Consider the following 21,186-nt stretch of genomic DNA (forward strand, 5'->3'; position numbering starts at 1 on the left):
GATCGCGCCCAAAGTTGGTATGTCAGTGAACACCTGCGTCGATAGCATCCAAGTTTGCTGCAGCCTTCAGAGACCGATCAGCTAAGTGGCTCCGAGGTACTGCCGGTGAACACTTCACACGCGCTGACTGCGAACACAACTTTCTATATAAAAAACACGGAACAAATAGTTCTTGTCTCTATCAATATACAACTTTCTATCGAAGAAAGACTCCACTGTCTGCACCAAAATTAGAATGCCAAATGTTTCATATCTTTAATCCTATATATGTGATATATTTTGATAGCGTATTACAAATTTCTTCGATGTGTTCCGAGTAACATGTCCATTGTGCACCGAGCAGCATATTCTGGCATAGGGACAATCGATGTCACAATATCTGATCGGGTTCTTATCTAGACCTATACTTCTAATGTATGTACATTATACATAGGCGTCGGCACCGGGGCACCATGCCCCCCTTTGATTTGGGCATTTTAACATTAGCCCTATAGGCGTTGCATGGAAAGAATGGGACCAAAAGTCGGCAGTGCCCCTTAACCCTATTCCTGGCGGGCTCCGCCGGGACAAGAAACTGGCGGGGGGGGGGGGGGGCGATTCGGCCCCCCCCCTGAGATCTCGAGAACGAAGCAAGATAGCGACAAGCGGTAAACGGCATCGGATACGCATGGACAAGGTCTACAATTTTTACTGAGATCATTTTCAGGTCAGGTCAAAGATGACGTCACAGGGGTCGAAAAAGTCAAAATGGCGGCGCTAGATATGGAGAGAGTTTTTCTCGAATAACTTTCGAATTAGTCAAGATAGGAACAAACTAAGGGCATCATCGTGATCCTCTCGTCAATCCGCATCGAATGATATATATGTTGACCTCGAAAGGTCAAGGTCAAAGGTTGACCTCAGGTCACGTGACCTCGAGGTCATCATGTATATCATTCGATGCGTCTTGACGAGCTGAACACAATGAGACCATCCACGCATCTGTATCTTGTTCCTGTACGGAGTTATTGGCCAAAAACCTTTGGTGACCTTTGATGACGTCACATGACCTCACAGCTGCCCAACAGCAAAACAGACCTCAAGGTAGTGAAGGTTGGTCGTATATGAAGTCATGTATGGTATATGGGGCCATTCCGACCAGTTTTAGTGGTAAAAACAGGGAGTTGATTTTTCCCCCATTGACTTATAATGGGGAGGTCGCGAAATTGACCTGACCTTAGGTCACCGATATCAAAATTCCGAGATATACAAATTGCACATACTGGTACCCTAACTAAAGCCTGAAGAGAAGAAATTGATCGGTCAAAAACTCTAGCTCTGGCGTGATTGCAAACTTTTCTGAGGTAGGGTCACCAAACCGCCTCTGGTGACCTGACCTGAGGTCAGATCAACTCAAAATTTTCAGACATGTTGCGTAGAAGCCTTATAGGAAAAGTCAGAAAATTTGAGCTTCCTAGCTCAACGCGTTTGGGAGAAATAACCAAAAAACCTCAGGGGGGGCTCCTGAGGCCCCCCCCGCCAGGAATAGGGTTAAAGGGATTATCCCACCTTTAACCCGCGCCCCGTAGGGCTACCGGCGGACCCTACCGCCCGTAGGGGGGGGGGGGCCGTTTCGCCCCCCCCTAAGATCTCGGAAAGTTACCGGCCGATTTTCAAAATTCAAACGGCGTTTGATAGCCCTACCCGGGAACTACCTTGTGACCAAATTTCATTGACCTAGGTCAAACCGATGACGTCACAGGTCAGGTCAAAGGTCAGATTTTCACCGTTCACAGGCAATTCAAGAAATGTGCTGTGAGATCGAGTAAATTGGTAATTTATTGAAAACCATCGATGGTATATTGTTCGTCAAACACATACTTTGCTATCTGAGGTCACTGATACCAGGTCAGGTCACAGCGAGGTCAGGTCACCGGGGGTCACAATATGAATGTGTCGTGTGATACATGTTTTATGGTCCATTTTACATGACAAATGCGATTATGTGGGTTAGGCAGCCTTTGGGGCCAGCCTAGGTCACGTTTTGGTGAAGGTCAGGTCAAGGTCAGGTCAAATTAGGTCAAATTTCAAAGTTGATATTTTTGCATAAAATGGGTATCCATTCGATGCAGCTCGTCACGGGGAGTCTAATGGTGGTCTTTGTTTTGCTCTACGAGTTCTAGAATTGCCAAAAATTGAGTTTGAAAATTTGACGTCATCATTTTTGAACAGTTTTTTCGCTATAACTTGGCCAAAAAACGAGGTATCGATCTGAAATTTGGTATGTAGATAGAAGACGGTAGGTACTATCACATATATTCCGGTTTTTTCGAAACTCAAAAAACTTTTTGGATTTTTTGGCTAATATATCCAAAAAAATGCTTTTTTGATTTTTGGGGATCAAAACTCAAAAATTTCAAAAATCCGAGATAGCAGTTTTGTAGCCCTGTCAATTCTACACCTTTTATGTCTTGATCATTTTTCTGTATCTTCAAAGCTGTAGGCCTGACAGGTCTTCTCGCGAAGGTCTTTTTTCGGTCGAAAATGACAGAACATGACGTCACTCTGACGTCATTTGTGGCCAACCTATCACAGCCTCTGGAAAAAATTTTTGGTCACAATGTGTAAAATTGATGCCCGGAGGGGTCCTGAAAGTTTGGTGGCGATATCTCCAGCCGTTTAGGAGATATCGACCGAAAAGGACAGGGGGGGCCGTTTCGGCCCCCCCCCTACGGGGCGCGGGTTAACATGGGGTTTGAGTTGAGATAGCCAAGTTTGCGGCGAGGTTCAGAAACCACAATCTATCTAGGTTGCAACCCCCGCGGCCTCTTGGTGTTGAAGAAATTCGTTCCCTTCATTTGAAAATGGGCCTTGTACAAGGCCCTATCTTCAACATGGAGCGACCGTTAGTGTGACGTCACCTCGTTTAGTCATTCTGATTTAAATGGGTTTGTTCGTTGAAAAATCGCTTAAAACTTGGTCTGAACTTTGATGTGGTGCCTACAGAGTAAAAAGAATCAGCTTTATGACAGTAATGTGGCCTGGGGAAGGAGGTAATTTTGGGCTGTGACGTCACATATTTGAAAGTTTGTGTTTGGAATATGGGAAGCCTAAGATGTTTAATGAAAAATAAATGCCAGAACCGTGTTCCTGGTCATCCAATCTATAAAGTCGGGCACAATTTAACTGGTTTTAACAACATTTTAGAAGGTGGGATAGTCCCTTTAATTGAGGGTGTTCCGCCGCTGCTGTTATACAATGTACATTATACATACATACGGTTCATGATATACACTATTATAGACTTTGCTGTATTTCTAGCTTATCATGGCGGATTTTCAGTTACGCCTGCCTTGAAGCACCTATACCTTTTGTCCATGAACTACATAGAAGCAATGGCACACGTATGTATGTTCCTTTAGTTCACGTGTCCACCAAATACTTCTTAGTAGTATGCTATTGTTTCATTCTGGATAATGTATGCAAAGCTACCGGAAAACATAGAAATTAATAGCAGAGCAGCACATTGCATAGATATAAAGCCATAAAGCCTTAATCAAGCCTGGTGAAGTCGAAAACGCTTGTATGAATAGAAACTGCTGATGAGAGTTGGAGAACAATGCTTGGTGTTTCCCGAGTCATTTCACTCTGTTCTCTCTTCCCTCCTCCGTCCTGTCTCCATTATCTACTATAATGTGTAATTTCTGCACTTTATTATCTCTTTTCCCCTCTCTTCGCTCCTCCTCTCTCTTTATCTTTACCGCTGTTCTCTGATCTGAGTTATCTGCTTTTTATCATTATTCACTGCTCACTGCTCTCTCCTCTACCACATGTCCTCACTCTCTCTCTCTCTCTCTCTCTCTCTCTCTCTCTCTCTCTCTCTCTCTCTCTCTCTCTCTCTCTCTCTCTCTCACTATCTATCTTTCTTTCTCTAGTTTTTCCTCTATTCTCATCTCTGGCTACAGGTCCTTACTTTCATTTCTCTCTTTTTCCTCTTTTCTCTTATCTATCGGTTACTTATCCGTCCTTTGCCATATCTACATAATCAAGCCGACATTGGAACGGAGAAAAGACGTCTGAAAAATCTCGCGTATAGTGCTTTAACTTCATTTCAATACACTTTTTCAATCTAATAAAAAGAGGGACCTATGAATATAGAGCTCATTCTGTCTAATTTCATAGCAGCGGCACTCGTCTCATTTCAGCTCAGTTCAAATCACCTACTGACCAATAACGTCACACTATATCCTCTACACGTTTGTGAGTACTATAGAAGTGAATGATTTCCATTTCCGTGGAAAGTGATCTGTTGAAATTTAACATACGTGCAAAATGTTATAAAAGGATATTTTTTCAATGCATAGCTTAAATGTGCAATATGCACTGCATGCCTACTGTCTTTGAGTGTTAACCCGCGCCCCACTGGGGTCTGCGTATAACACGCCCTACTGGGGGGGGGGGGGGGGGGCTATTCATAGCCCCCCCTGCTAACTCCGAAACTACTGGGCCGATCGTCAAAATTCGAACGGCGTCTGATAGCCCCGGAAAAACTGTCGGGCGAAACCTAATTTCATTGACGTCGAGGTCACTGATGACGTCACAGGTCAGGTCAAAGTAAAAATTATTAGCATTTTGGTTTCTTCACGTTTTGGGCTCTGGCCGCCGTCTTACATGTCAGAGCAGGCTCATTTTTGGTTCACACACTCGTGATCAGATGCTCTAGATACTCTGAGGGTACCAAACTTGTACTTTGATTTTCAGGTCAAGGTCAGGTCATCACAGGTCACGAAAATATTATATCATGCGTCGGTCACGTGACACATGTTTTATGGTCCATTTAGGCCAAACATTTCGAATTTGATGTCGTCTGTGTCATTCGAGGTCATTTTGAGTCAAATTTCGCTTAGGTCAGGTCACTTTCAGGTCAAAAAAGGTCAAATTTTGAAGTTAAAATTTTTCAACAAAAAAGGTGTCTATTGGATGCAGTTTGAGCTCCGAAACACGATGGTGCTATTTATATTGGCGTACGATGTCAAATTCATGCTGAAAAAGTGATTTGAAAAATTAATAATTGTTAATTTTTTGCAATAATGCGTATAACTTGGCCATTTTTGAAGATATTTAGCTAAAACTTGCTAGAGTTAGTCATAATAATGCGTTCTATCACATATATTCCGGTTTTTTCGAGAAGTCAAAAAGTTTTTGAAAAAAATGTAAAAATATAAATTTTGAATTTTATTATATAAAATTTTCTAAATTTTCAAAATTTCGAAAATCCGAGATAGCAGTTTAATAGCGCAGTCTATTCTGAGTCCTCTCATGCAAAGAAATTGGATCTAGCTTAAAAACTGAGCTCTTGGGAGCGATTGCCGTGGTTCAATGTTTTGCGTCGAAATCGGCCGAACATGACGTCACTCTGACGTCATTTCCGGCCAACCTATGGTAGGTACGAAGTTCAAATTTTGACACAAGGTGTCAAATTGATGCAGCCAAAGGTACTGAAAGTTTGGCGTCGATACGTCAAGCGGTTTGGAAGTTATTGCAGAAAAACGGGAGGGGGGGCTATAAATAGCCCCCCCCCAGTGGGGCGCGGGTTAACCATGCCCTACTCGCATAACAGGCAGCATTAGTGTATGGTTACGATTACAAAACAAGCCAATACAATAATAAAAATAATTTTTGAATGGAAACGGTTGAAAAAATATTAGGCCTTTTCATGCAATGACAACGTTGACAATCTCTGCAACGTTCCGCAACGTTACTGGTTGATCTCATTACAATTGAAAATTGCTCCTGCATTTGCATTTAGCTTAGCTAACTGTGATGAATCTCTTGTGTTCTTGTCTGCACTTCAATACGAAATATTTTCCTAAAAAAAAAATGCCAACGAGTTGCATTTTCAGATACGGAAATTTGATATCAGAATCGTATATTTACAATACAGCGTTTGACGACAAAGCACGCCCGCCTGACTCGCATTCCATTGCACGGTGATTTTACCTTCAGCACACAGTGGTAGCAGCGCTATAGTACCTATATGAAGATGGCGGAAAAGAGACAACACTTGATACACACGCACACACTGCCTTTGGTCATTAGAGCATCATAACTGTAACTAGCATGGCTAACAACAAATATGGATATGTTATTTATTGAATAAATACAGGCGCGAAGAGCAATCAATTACACTGACCGTGTTCAGATGGTCACTGGCGAACTGAGCTGGGAGACTATTCCATTTATTGGAGTCATCTATATCAATTGTATTAGAGCATCGATGTGTTGTTTGTAGCGTGCCATTTGTTTAGAGCTAACTAGTCCGTTGCCCCACAGGCTATACGTCTATTATTTATAAGAACATTCCATAAACAACAGAAAATGTGAGTGACAATGCAATAAAACCGCGTTTGGTTTCATTAGCAGCTTTTTATCGTCAGTACCAAAAAACTTTACCCTTGTTTTGCGCATGGCACATCAAATGAGTATTTTAGGATTATGTGAACGAAAATTTGATATCCGTTGTATAGGCTACCTAAAGAGTCAGTACGTTTTGGAAAGAATAACTGTTTCAAATGACCTCTGTTTACTGTTTTATCTTTATCGTTCAACATTTTTCCAATTTCTTCTTTTCGAGCCAAAGGCAGCATGGGTATAAAAAAGCAAAAGCAAAAAATGCAAGACGTATTATAGCATTATTAACAGATATTTGAAAGAAATAAATAGTGAAAGAAAGCGGATAAAGTCCCGTGAATCCTGACGGGTTATTGAAGCCAGACCAGTTACTTTATATTTGATTTTCATTTCTTTGATTTTTGACCGAGATATGTTTGATGCACCTACTTTTTCTTTGAATTTAGTGGATAATTCAAAATTCATTAACCTTCGCCCCAGTGGGAGGGGGCATATGTTACCACCCTGTCGCGGTTTTTGCGTGTGAATAAAAAACCGCGGCGCGTAGCACCGCGCCGCTTGGGGTAGCTTTTTGTACATCTATTTTGGACAATGTGAAAATTTTTTACCCCAGGTCATGTCAGGTCAGGTCACCAGGTCAAGTTAGCTGACCAAGCCTTAAAAAAGTTTGCAATCATGTCCAGCCAGCAATGTTTGTCAGAAAGGTTTTAAACTTGGTGGATTGCATGATGTTATGGGCGTCTACAATTTGTATATCTCGGATTTTTTATATCCGTGACCTAAGGTCAGGTCAGTGGCGTGACCTTACCATTATAAGTCAATGGAGAAAATGAGAATGCCTCTAGATCCGTGTGTACGCATAGGAACAGTCTAAATATTTCAGAATCACAATTATTTGGACCACCCGTGACGACCAAGTTGTCTTTTTTGCAGATAGCCTCTAGAAAGCAGTGTTCGTCATGGGCGGGCCAGCCCAATGGGCCATGGGCTGGGCTGGGCTACGGGCTGGGCTGGGCCCTCAAATATGAGAGATCGATGGGCTGTGGATGGGCTGGGCCAAGAAATGTAAAGTGGAGTCAGGGGTTCGCAACTGAGACAAAAACTATAACGTCATAGCTTATTAGGTACTGTGCAAGACTCAAAAACGAGTTAATAAAGCACGCATGCAATGTGCATTGTGCATGCTGCTTGCAACTAAGGTTCTTTCTTTGCTTCCTTTGGATACCTGTGTGGTGTCAATAATTTTTAATCCATTCATTTTTGACGGGCTGGGCCGGGCTGGGCTTTGACGCTTTAACCATGAATGGGCTCGGGCTGGGCCGGGCTGTGAACCCATGGGCCTGGTCTGGGCTGGACTGGGATTTTGCGGCCCGTGGCGAACACTGCTAGAAAGGTCATCCGAGGTCATTTGAGGCTACAAACCGCTTTTTGCCAATAACTCTCGATTGGAAAGAGATAGGACGCTGGGGATGGTCTCATTGTGTTTGTCTTGTTGAGACGCATCGAATGATATGCATCATGATCTTTTCCGGTCAGGTCATGACCTTGACCTGAGGTCAAATTTTCAGGTTGACCTTTCAAGGTCAAATTATAGTTCATTCGACGCGTCTCGGTGAGAGGAACACGATTCTGGCAATAGAAATGTTGTGGCTTTCTTTAGTCAAAAGTTATGGTCGAAAAACACATTTCGTAAAAACAGCTATTTTTGGAGTTTTTGCCCTCTGGAGGCTAAACCGTTGACCTAAGGTCAATTTTGATATTGACTTTATCAAAAGAAGAATTCAAAAACTATCGATTGCTTTTCCATCCGTTTTTCTAGCTATCATAGTTCTTGAGATAAATGGATGTTTTCTGAGAAATATAATGACATTTGGCAAAGTTTGACCTTTGATGACCTCCAGCGACCCCAATATTGCTCTAAGATGAAAAATGACTGAAATACTTTCAAACGTACGCATTGAGAGCTATCGACTGCTATTTACCGCGTCTTTCTAGCCCTCATAGTTTTTGAGTTAGAGGTGGGTGGTAACATATGCCCCCCCCCCCCACTAGGGCGAAGTTGGCTGAGACCGCCACTGGGGCGCGGGTTAATTGGCTAAATAACTTCTCATTTAAATGAGATCGTGTCTCGTTTAGAACTGGCAGTTCAATGCAAACTAATACTCTACTCGTAGAATGTGATGTTGTTGACACCACTTTTGATAGTTCAAATAAACAACATGCTTCTAAAAATTATGAACACCGTTAATATGGAAAATAAATATTACGCTGTAAAATATGTTGCAACTCCTACCCTGCCTTTTGTGTCGGTTTGTGGATATCTAACTGAAAGAAGTTGAAGGACGCTCTAACCTCACACATTTCTACCAGCACGGTATGTCCGGCATTACCGCTCACTAGCTGTGGCTCGACTTCATTCATCCATCGTCCGGGCTCGCCAGGAGCTCCTCCAGTTCCTAATAGTCGGAGCCCGCACGGCGGACCCAGCGCGCACGTGCATGACAACGACGTGTAACAACAGAGCTTGTCCGAATCGCTACAGCAGAGTCTGCACCGCACGGCGCAGCCTACGGCATCCCGCGCACGCTCACCACCCGCGTGAGCACAGATAGTCCAGGAATCGGCTCCCATGGGAGTCCAACGGTGGCGCCGGCAGGCAGAATGTACATCACTTTGCCAAGACGCGGCTTATCATCAGCAGCACTCCGTTCCTGACGGAGTCGAGTCGCCCGACGCGCTGACGACGTTCAAACTTTTGTCAAACTTGTGCCGACGAGCGCGCGCGTTGCGATCGCCATGGTCCGCAGCGACTTTGTACGATTCATCACGCCCGTACAAAACTCTTATCACCTGATGCCGGCGACGATGTCTCTCGGCGCCCTGGCCGAGCCGCGACGTCGCTGACCGCACGGGGCGCGGCGCCTCCGCACCGGCTCACTTGAATAGGATACGCCGGAACGCGCGACGGAAATCCTTGTTGAAGATAGTGTATATGACCGGATTTAGAGCCGAGTTCATGTAACCCAGCCAAAAGGCGAAAGCGAAGCCCCAGTCTGCCACGTGGCACGAGCTACACAGCGGTACCAGCACGTACAGGAAGAAGAACGGCAGCCAGCAAGCGATGAACGAGCCCATGATGAGACCCAGGATCAGCGTGGCGCGCTTCTCCTTTTTCCTGGCGATGCGCCGTTTCTCGCGGTCGGGGTCTCTGTGCCGGACAGCCACCTCCACGGCCGGTGCGTCGGACACGGCCGGAGTCTCGACCCGCACCTTCAGCCGACCCATGTCAATCATCTCGCGCTTAGCCTTGGATGTTTTCCGGCCCCAGACGGGCGCGCGCAGGTGGCGGCGCAGCGGCAGCACGGCGTTACAGCGGCTCGCCTGCGGCCCCGAGTCGGACGAGGAGCGCTCCGGCTCGGCGCTGCACTCGGAGATGGGTGTTCGGCCGTTAGGCTCGCTGTCCACCGGCACCACGGCCAGCGGCGGCGCCGCCGACGGCACCGCCGGCGCCGCCCGGCGACTGCCGCCGCGCGACGGCGGCGCACCCTCGCTGCCGGCGCTCGACTTACGACTGTCGGTGTCACCGCTAGGCGGCATGCTGTGGTGCACCTCGACGGCTGTTTGAGGTGTGGGCGGCACGGGCCCGGCGCGCGGCCGGCGCTTCACGTAGCGACGCGCGCGGCTCCGAGCCGCGAAGTAGATACGGATGTAGACGAAGATCATGATGATGGAGGGCACGTAGAAGCTGCCCAGCGCCGAGTAGAGCACGTAGCCGATGTCCTTGGAGAGCTGTAACAGACAGAGAGGGACAGTCGTCAGTGGCGACAGCGACACTCTCTAACCGGGCCTTTGTCGGCCGGTCCAGCGAGTCGGCGCCGCAGCGACAAAATCAATAGCTGGTAATTGACTGCCGGCGCCGGCCGCTGGCAATAGCCGCTCGTCTGTCGCCTTTTAATCTACGGCGTCCTAATTGGCAGCACATTATCTTATTAGCAGCTATTGACATTTAAGGACACTAAATTCGCACGTCATCCCGTCAAACGGCCCCACCAGTTGAAAGTACCCTTTCCGTGAGCCTGTTGGGGGCACTCCGAACACCGAAATGGCCGGTTACGGTCATGGGCGGTGGTATTTGATGACCCTGTCAAGATGCGGTGAGACCATGACCACCGCGGGTCTTGTCGGTGGACGTCGGGCCCTGTTTTCTGGCGTCGGCGCCACGTTACGTCATCTGCGCTGATTAGCATGCGGCCAGCAGACGTAAACAGGGTGCGGCACGACCGGGCAGCGCCGGCCGTCAGTCCCCGCGCGTTATGGGAGGAACCAATACCGACGCCCCGCCCCGCCCCTCCCCTCTGCTGTCCGCCCAGCCCGCGCAGCCCGCCGCAGCTCAGTACACAGGCCTGCGTCGCCACACGCAGTCGCTGGCTGCCCGCCGAACGAGCGCCCACCCAGCGAGCATCGATTGTCGTTAGACGCTGCACGGCTCTCGATGACAAGCTGTGTCCGTCGCTGCTCCCTGCTTTATCAGGGCACCTCTCGTACGGGCAGCGGCGCGGCAGAGCGATAGGGCTCTGCCGTCTGCCCCGCCCCCGGAGACGACTGGACGCCGCCGCGCCTCGACAGATGGCCACGGAGATCTGCCGCGCTGTGATTTCCCCACAGACCCGCGGGTGCCCTGCGACGCCAGTCCCACTGCACCGGCTGTGTCCGTCGGCCAGACACCCTTTGATCTTTATTATATGCCACGATGACAATTTCCATCTCACATTCCAATTGTGTGTTTTGAACATTATCCCTCAGAATGGCGTCTCCTGCTTGCCGTAATCCCTGTCAGTTAATCCGGTGTCGATTCCATTCCTTTGGATGACCCTTTGGAGGCAAGTTTTCCAGACGTTTCATCTTTACCCAAGATCTCCCCGTGGACACATTGGGGCTCATTTCTCTCCAACTAATCCGGCTGCCTTCGCCCTATTTCATCACATCTGACACCTTGTTCCCATTCATATCGAGTCCATTTGTCGGCAGTCGAGTCATCCCGCGCCCTTCGTCTTCCAGCCTGTCTAATCCCTCTTTCCCTTCTCCTCTCTCCCGACCAGTTCACTCTTCCCTGTTCCTGGGTTTAGCATATAATTCTACAATATTCGTTGATCTTCTTAATGAGAAGAATTAAATTGGGGTTTCAATTCCTCGCCTGCATTCATCTGACGAGTTTTTCACAATAATGTGGACTAGAAAAATAAGGGTTAGGACGTACACTTATTATTGTCTATTGTAGGTTCCAAAGCCATCAAATTTGCATGATGATAGTGGAGGTTCCTGGTGGCCAGAATTGGACATATAGGTGGTGGAAAAATATATGTGATTAAGCCATAACTGGAAGCCCAGGAAGACTACAAACTTGTTATATCCGTATTCCGCAGCAATGAATGCTGCATGTTCTGATGACGTCAGCTTGTGGTGAGCTAAGGTCAGAGGTTCGGCCGCGGAGTCCGCTCCCGGCGCGGCGGTGCCGACCCGTCTGGTCGCCCGGCGGTGACGTCACGCTCGTCGGTGACTGCCGCGGCCCGTCGTCGTCGCGATAACTCAGCGGCCAGCACCGCACCGCCGTTATGAAGCCCCGGCGGAATTTTTGTAATTACGTTTGAGGTGCTTGATGTGCCAAATAAAGTGGTGCGCCGCCGGCGGCCGCTTAGGGCGCCGCCGCGCTGACGAGTGCCGCTCGGCCGAGGCAGCCGGCGCGGCGCCGGCCGCCGGGCTTCCCTATAGCTCGTAGCGCAGCCAGCGCCGCCGTAGCCAGAAATTGAACGTCCCGATCCAACTATAGAACACTGCGTCATGACGACTCCACCGCAGAGGCATGACCAAGTGTCTTCTGTTATTAGAAGGCCATTAATATAGAGTGAAATAATGAACTAAAGTTTTAAAATCACGCACCGGCAGCGCCGAAGCCGTTTTGCAGTGCCAGCTCGACCGTAATTAATTCACGGGCAGCAGCAGGGAGACACGTGGGAGCCAGCACGACGTAATTCAGATATGCTGGCTATGCTGACAACAAGATAACATCGTAAAAGTGAGCGAATGAATTTGTGGGCCTATAAATTTCGGTTATGAAAACAACCTGTAGGAAGTCACTTCCAAACACACAGAGTGGCTTCCGAGGTTTTGTCGGAGATGATACCTCTGTTTATTGCTTTTGACACCATACATAATATGCATGAATTATTTGTAGCGCTGTCTTACATTTAAATAATCTATTAGGAGGGATTGAACTACAAATGTGGTTCAGAAATAGAAATGGTTACATTTAGCGGAGTATTTAATGCACAGCACAAAATGTAAACTTCAGATCGAAGGCTGCTGGAAGACTGGTGGAACGGTCCAGCGGCATTTCATTTGCATACGTAGGGTTGCTAACTAGTTTCAATTGAGCCAGGTATTTTTCTGCTTCTATTCAATTTACTTTCGTTTCTTCAGTTATGCATTGAGTTCCGCCGCACTTGGAAAACCGACGTTTGTTGCAGACTTGTTGAAGGTGACCTTTGATTGGACCGTCATGGGCGGCTCTCACAAGGACCCAACGTGTTGATTCAAACACACCTGTTTGAGTAATCGATGCAAACCGCACAACCCTACATCGCACGCGGCACCTGTATCGGCTTTCCTGTCGCTCGAACTCGCGGCTGCGCGAGGAGCGGGAGCATGCTGTGCCGCAGAGCGTCTATGTCGCGCGGCACAGTCTACCTGTACAGGCAAGTTCGCTGCGACACGGCGCGCCACAGCAGACGAAGGGGAAGGAGGCGGAACTGCGTGAACTAACGGGAAGTTATGAAGCACGGAGTCGACAGGTGTTTTTGTTTGATAGCTGCCAACTTTTCTTGTCTGAATCAAGCCTCATTCGCCAACATTTTTCTTTGGAAGACTTGTTTATTGTCTTTGTGAAGTGTTTTAGCAGTGTAGTTATGTGCTAAATTGGAGATCCGTGGAACAAACAAGGCCTGTGCTCTGTTGGAGGCTGACACCTCCGGAGCTCCGGGTGTCTGGCAGGCGGGTGTAGCGCGCACTCCTGGCGTGCCCTCAGGCGAGCCGCCACACCGCCAGCGTCTGTAAAACAATAACTGGGCCGGCCGCTAAAACGATGAGCCTGCCAGTGGGCTGTCTGCGGGGACGGATGGTGGCCGCCGGCGGTGGCTCCGTCCTCGCGGCTCACGTCGGCCGCCGCTCTGTCACCCAGCGGGGCTCGGCGACGGAGGTAGTCGCCCTCAGCCATCAGCGAGGCCCACCTGTCACCGCGCAGAGCTGACGGTACTGACACAGTGCGGCACACGGTACAGAGCTGACGGCACTGACACAGTGCGGCACACGGTACAGAGCTGACGGCACTGACACAGTGCGGCACACGGTACAGTGCTGACGGTACTGACACAGTGCGGCACACGGTACAGAGCTGACGGTGCTGACTGACACAGTGCGGCACACGGTACAGAGCTGACGGTGCTGACACAGTGCGGCACACGGCACAGAGCTGACGGTGCTGACTGACACAGTGCGGCACACGGTACAGTGCTGACGGCACTGACACAGTGCGGCACACGGTACAGAGCTGACGGTGCTGACTGACACAGTGCGGCACACGGTACAGTGCTGACGGCACTGACACAGTGCGGCACACGGTACAGAGCTGACGGTGCTGACTGACACAGTGCGGCACACGGTACAGTGCTGACGGTACTGACTGACACAGTGCGGCACACGGTACAGTGCTGACGGTACTGACACAGTGCGGCACACGGTACAGAGCTGACGGTGCTGACTGACACAGTGCGGCACACGGTACAGAGCTGACGGTGCTGACACAGTGCGGCACACGGTACAGTGCTGACGGTACTGACTGACACAGTGCGACACACGGTACAGAGCTGACGGTGCTGACACAGTGCGGCACACGGTACAGTGCTGACGGTACTGACACAGTGTGGCACACGGTACAGAGCTGACGGTGCTGACACAGTGCGGCACACGGTACAGAGCCGGCGGGAGCGACATTGCGGCACACGGTACAGACTACAGAGTCGCTGAGGCGCACCGCATGTGGCCGGCGGGTCTGATGCGGCACACGGTAGAGAGTCGACGCCGACGGGGCCAACGCTGTGGCAGTTGTGGATAGTCGCAAATACTCTTATTTTCCTCAATTTAGCTCAACACCTGGCCTCCGAGCCATTGCTCTGAGACATGGATAAGACTCATCACTTGAAAAGATGCCCCGGACGATGAAACCACAGTGTCACAGGTTATATGTTTTACTCCGTGCCGAGACAATGTACTCTAAATATCAGCTATTAACTACGTCAAATCATTTGCCAGCCTTCGGTAGTATCGGCCAACCGTACACGGTGAACCGGCCCTTTGCCTTATGTCGCGTAAATAGATAGGGAGAGCGATGCGCTGTCGCCATGAAGACTGCTGGGGCACTGATGTTGCGGGCATTATCTGAATTGAACTCCGACAGGAAATAGATTGGATGTGATCCTTAACCGTCTATCCGTCTTAAACCGTCATCTGCATAAAACATTACTTTGATTTTCAGTGAAAACGGGTAACGTATTGTCACCGAAATGCCTGCCACATTTACATGATAAAACCAGTCACAAAGTGCATTCAAACCGCAATGTAGCTCTCCGCAGCTAAAATGAAGTGAGTTGTCCTCGACATTGGGAGAGCTGAGGCGATGGTAGAGTGAAATCTGCCATCAAGACAGCATGCATGTACGTGTTTATACCCTTTCTCTTTGGGATGTTAGCACCTTCTACCAGCCATTGACCCGTGTTACGGCTTGGAAACTGGTCTTCAAGCGTCTATGTAACCCTTAGCTGACAATATAGCAATTCCACTTCCATACAACTTGAGCACAGTACTCGCGAACTTCTCCTGCCTGCCTCGTTTGGTTGCTGATGGTCTAATTGACCTGTGGCCAGGTCCAGCTCTGACTCCGTTCACCACAATGAGTTGCCGTACCCATAGACCGTTGTTCAAGTCGCTGTTACATCAGCGTGGAAACTGAACGACCCGGAAACTTTTCCTGAGGCCACCGTCACTCTCACCAAGCCCTGTACTGTAGTCTGTGGTTACAGAGTACCTAACAATGCGCTCCGCAATGGGAGCCGGCACAACTGGTGTGTGCTGAGGCGGCTCGAGCAGTACACAGGAACTAGACAGTAGACAGCGTTCACTGGTGAGCTCCAGTCCAGACATTTCTATGCCTGACAGAGCCCGAGTGGCACAGTTTGCAGACGGGACACAGCGCTTGTTAGCGACAACAGCGGCCTGGTGCCTACATCAGCGCGGGTAAAGAAGATGTTTGTATGCACGTGTGCGCGTGCGTGGTTGTATGTGTAGGGGTTTTGAGCCAGCAACAACACTTTTAATGCATGCAACGCTCATGCAGAGCAAAGCCGTCGTGTGTTTCGCTCCTGTTAACAAATCATAAATATTCCATATCTTTAGATGCCGTTTGACTTTTCTTGAAGCTGCCTATCACCTAACATTTTCAGCACCATGCAGTCAGGATAATATATGTACCGTATTTGCAACACATGTATTAAATTGTGTGCAAATGTTTTGTGTACATTTTATTCCGCGCCGGGCCGGTGCTCCGGGACTTCCGCGTCGGGCCGGGGTCTGGGGGGTGTCTGAACACCCCCTTCTAACTCGGCTCCTGGGCCACGTAGCGACACGCGGTAAGCGGCAATCGAAAGAACATCCAAAATAAGGACGAAAACACTCGGTCATTTCTTGTTTCAGGTCAAAGGTCAGGTCACCAGAGGTCACCAAAGGTAAAATGTTGCCCATTTCAACATTTTGGAAACTGCCAACGGCCAACTCGGGAACCGATAGAGCTGCACCATCGCGCAAAAGCGCATTCGATAGCTCTTTTAACGCTCTTTCGCCTACATGTCCTCACATTTGACCTCAGGTCAACAGTTTAGCCTCCAGAGGTCAAATACTCAAAAAAATAGCCGTTTTTATGAAGTGATTTTCGGCAATAACTTTTGACTCAAAAGAGCCACGACTTTACTTTTGCAAGCATCGTGTTCCTCTCCTCGATACGCTTCGAATGAACTATAATTTGACCATGAAAGGTCAACTTGAAAATTTGACCTCAGGTCAAGGTCATGACCTGACCGGAAAAGGTCATGTTGCATGTCAGCCGATCCGCATCGTCGAGCCGAACACATCTAAGGCGTTTTCATCGCTCTAGCATGCCTCTATCATAAGTTATTAACGAAAAACTGTTAGATACTATTCGTGACCTGAAATGACCTCGGAGACAAAAGGACAGGTGCCATTTTCCGGTTCAGTGTGTCAATTCTACCTACATCTCGAGGTTTGAGAGTGTCTAGAATATCGTTCGTGCAAAACAGACGCTTTTCAATTTTCTCCCATTGACTTATAATGGAGAGGCTGCAAAATTGACCTGACCTTAGATCCCCGTTATCGAAATTCCGAGATATACATTTTATAGATACTGTTACTCTTATCAACCTCTGAAAGTGTCAAGGAAACGTTCAGTCGGTGTAGCTATGAGTTACGACGAGCATTCTATCTTTTTTCTGAGGTGAGGTCACTTAGCGTGACCTGGTGACCTGACCTTGAGCGACCTGGGTCTGAAATTTTCACATCATGTGCGGAAAAGATGCACAAACAGGTGTGCTTAACACGCGCAGTGGAAGGGTTGCGAGTACTACGCCCAGTGGAAGGGGGGGGGGGGCGGATGTCGCCCCCCCCCTAAGATCTCAGCTCCCACTGGAGCTAGAAAGACGAAATTTGAAGGGTAGGTGGGGGCCATTGGGACCTCTGTTGTGTGTGAATTTCATGACCCTAGGTCAATATCTTCAAGGTCAAATGAGGTCAAATGTGGTCAAATCTACCATATTAGCGACTTTTTTGCGTTTACACGCCGATAACTCAAAAAGTTACCGGCCGATTTTTTAAAATCTTTCACTATACGAAAGAACAAACATTTTTGAGTATGTATGGTGAATTTCTAGATAATCCAACAATAAATATGGCAGTTAGAAGCCTGCGAAGGGTAAGATGTCGCCGGCTGAAGCGGCATCGGCCGACGCGGGAAACGTGGCAATCACAATTTTGTGTTTACACACTCATAACTCAAGTTGTTACCGGCCGATTTTCAAAATTCTTTGACCATATGATTGCCTGTACATTTCTCAGTCTTCTCAGCGAATTTGACGCGAATCTAATATAATCAGCGGTAAGGAGGGAGCGCGATGTAAAGACGGAACCGTCCCGCCCCGGCACAGTCTACAATTCAGGCGGCGCGTAACGGCTAGCGCCGGCCGCCGCGGCGGCAGGATGTTTGACTTTACACCGCTATTACTAGAAAAGTTGTGAACCGATTTTCTTACTTTTTGCACGAGAAGATCCGCAATGTAATTCTGGACAGGTAGCCGAAATTTCACATTGATATTATGCTTGCGGCGCGAGTTATTGGCGAAAAACAGGAGGGGTGGGCGAAATCCGCCCCCCCCCCTTCCACTGCGCGTGTTAAAATGGCGGCGCGATATCTTCCAAAAACCGGAGGGGGGGTGTTCAAACACCCCCCCCCCGCCCGCCGCGGGTTATGATAAAATTGGCAAACAACATCTTTACGTGATCTCACTGGGATGACTCCCGAAGATACGGCCTTGTTGTTCAGCATTTGCAAACGTCTGCGAGCGTGGAATCGACAGCCATGGCCTATAAACGCATCGAGGCATCAAAAGTTTTATCTTCCCGGTTTCGTAAACATGTCCTAAAGCGTGAGCCCTTGTTGTTGTGCCTACCATCGAGCAGTGAAGCCTGTCTGGCTTTTTCGGCGCTGCTCCGCCTATTTTCTATTCTTCGTGGCGAGCTCTTTTACAAATCTCCGGGAAAGTTTCCCCGTTGATGGACAAGCTGATATTTTCTCTTCCTTTCACCCGGATGGGTTCCAGGCGCAGCTATCCGAGCGTTCGACAGGCACCTCGTCAAAGGACGTGCATCGTCCGCAGTCGATCCCACGGGCCGGGTTAACCCGCGCCCCACTGGGGGGGGGGGGCTATTTATAGCCCCCACTCCCGTTTTTCTGCAATAACTTCCAAACCGCTTGACGTATCGACGCCAAACTTTCAGTACCTTAGGCTGCATCAATTTGACACCTTGTGTCAAAATTTGAACTTCGTACCTACTATAGGTCGGCCGGAAATGACGTCAGAGTGACGTCATGTTCGGCCGATTTCGACGCAAAACATTGAACCACGGCAATCGCTCCCAAGAGCTCAGTTTTTAGGCTAGATCCAATTTCTTTGCATGAGAGGACTCAAAATAGACTGCGCTATCAAACTGCTATCTTGGATTTGCGAAATTTTGAAATTTTTTGAAAATTTGATATAATAATATCCAAAATTTATATTTTTACATTCTTTTTTCAAAAAGTTTTTGACTTTTCGAAAAAAAAAAACGGAATATATGTGATAGAACGCATTATTATGACTCACTCTAGTAAGTTTTAGCTAAATATCTTCAAAAATGGCCAAGTTTTACGCATTATTGCAAAAAAATTCTCAATTATTTATTTTTCAAATCAATTTTTCAGCACGTATTTGACATCGTACGCCAATATAAATAGCACCATCGTGTTCCTGAGCTCAAACTGCATCCAATAGACACCTTTGTTATTGAAAAATATTAACTTCAAAATTTGACCTTTTTTGACCTGAAAATGACCTAACATAAGCTAAATTCGACTCAAAATGACCTCGAATGACACAGACGACATCAAATTCGAAATCTCTGACCTAAATGGACCATAAAACATGTGTCACGTGACCGACACATGATATAATATTTTCGTGACCTGTGATAACCTGACCTTGACCTGAAAATCAAACTACAAGTTTGGTACCCTCAGGGTAACTAGAGCATCTGTTCCCGAGTGTGTGATCCAAAAATGAGCTTGATCTGACTTGTAAGACGGCGACCAGAGCCCAAAACGTGAATAAGCCAAAATGCTAATAATTTTTACTTTGACCTGACCTGTGACGTCATCGGTGACCTCGAGGTCAATGAAATTAGGTTTCGCTCGACAGTTTTTCCGGGGCTATCAGACGCCGTTTGAATTTTGACGATCGGCCCAGTAGTTTCGGAGTTAGGAGGGGGGGGGCTATGAATAGCCCCCCCCCCCCAGTAGGGCGTGTTATACGCAGACCCCAGTGGGGCGCGGGTTAATGCCCAGGTTATTGGAAATAGTCCAATCTCAGTGTGTTTACCATGCTTATTCACAATTACCTGCATGTGTGCTTGCTTACAGTTGCTTAGAAACTACCGTTTCTATATTGAAATGATCTATTTTAGGAAAGGTGAAGCCTTGAAATATAAAGTCCAGCCTTGTAGCCGGCCAAAAAAAAAAGGTGCAAAACACTTCAAAATGTTGCCATTTTTATCGTTTTACATTTGATCGAATGCCGTTTTATTAGCTTCATATTTTAACTACGGTGCTGATATGGAGCATCTTCCAGTATTATTATTTTTTATTGTAAGCATGATTGTATTTTTTCCGGGCAGATGTGGAATGCAACGTTCAATGATGCCTTTGTGGGAATGGACCCCCCCTCCCCACTTGTTTCACTGCTTATAATAGGTTGTCAAACCATCATTTATCCCTGAATTGCAGTGCTGTTGATTCTGCTGCACTGCCACATATCACTTCAAAGCAGTCTACGGTGGGCAATACGGCTCTGTCGCAAATTAACTCATCGATTATTACCGACGTTGTAATGGTGGACAATCATGAGGAGTGGTCCACAGGGTACGACTTACTCGTACCCCAATAAAGTGTAATCGAATACGAGTTCGTTATAAACGAGCACTCCACATGCACGTAAGAGAAGCTGTTAACCCGCGCCCAGATGGGGTCTGCCGAGCAACGCGGTCTGATGGGGGGGGGGGCATTTTGGCCCCCCCTCAGATCTCGAGAACCACGCAACATAGCGACAAGCGGTAAACGGTGTTGGATAGCCCCAACGGGGAACTACCTTGTGACCCAATTTCATTGACCTCGGTCAAACCGATGACGTCACAGGTCAGGTCAAAGGTCGAATTTTTACCGTTTACAGGCATTTCAAGAAATGCGTTGTAAAATCGAGTAAAATGGATTTCATTGAAAATCATCGATGGGGAAATGTTCTTCAGGCACGTATTTTGCTATTTGAGGTCACTGATACCAGGTCAGGTCACAGAGGTCAGGTCACTGGGGGGTCACAATATGAAAGTGTCGTGTGATACATGTTTTATGGTCCATTTTACATGACAAATGCGATTATGTGGGTCAGACAGACTTTAGGGCCAGCTTAGGTAACGTTTTGGTCAAGGTCAGGTCAATGTCAGGTCAAGGTCAGGTCAAATGAGGTCAAATTTCAAAGTTGATATATTTGCATAAAATGGGTATCGATTCGATGCAGCTCGTCACGGGGAGTTCAATGGTGGTCTCCGTTTTGCGCTACGAGGTCCAGAATTGCTAAAAATTGAGTAAAAAATTTGACGTCATCAATTTTTAACAGTTTTTTCGCTATAACTTGGCCAAAAAAGAGGTATCGATCTAAAATTTGGTATGTATATCGAAGAGCGCAGGAACTATCACATATATTCCGGTTTTTCGAAATTCGAAAAAAAATTGGAAATTTTTTGAGTTTTTCTAAAAAAATCAATTTTTTGATTTTTGGGGGTTAAAATCCCAAAATTTTGAAAATCCGAGATAGC

General features: G+C 47.6%; 1 protein-coding gene across 1 annotated transcript; it reads right to left on the minus strand.

The window, feature by feature from the left end:
• Positions 1 to 5,897: 5,897 nt before the first annotated feature.
• LOC122392769 (tyramine receptor 1-like) lies at positions 5,898 to 14,436 on the minus strand. Its single transcript, XM_043388033.1, has 3 exons — positions 14,287 to 14,436; positions 13,601 to 14,125; positions 5,898 to 10,179 (listed from the first exon to the last, which is right to left on the minus strand). The coding sequence occupies exons 1-3, from the start codon at positions 14,434 to 14,436 to the stop codon at positions 9,325 to 9,327; spliced, it is 1,530 nt and encodes a 509-aa protein (XP_043243968.1). The 3' UTR covers positions 5,898 to 9,324.
• Positions 14,437 to 21,186: the final 6,750 nt, after the last annotated feature.

The sequence above is a fragment of the Amphibalanus amphitrite genome, unplaced genomic scaffold (genome assembly GCF_019059575.1).
Source record: "Amphibalanus amphitrite isolate SeventyFive unplaced genomic scaffold, NRLGWU_Aamphi_draft 000500F_arrow, whole genome shotgun sequence".
Classification (NCBI taxonomy): domain Eukaryota; kingdom Metazoa; phylum Arthropoda; class Thecostraca; order Balanomorpha; family Balanidae; genus Amphibalanus; species Amphibalanus amphitrite.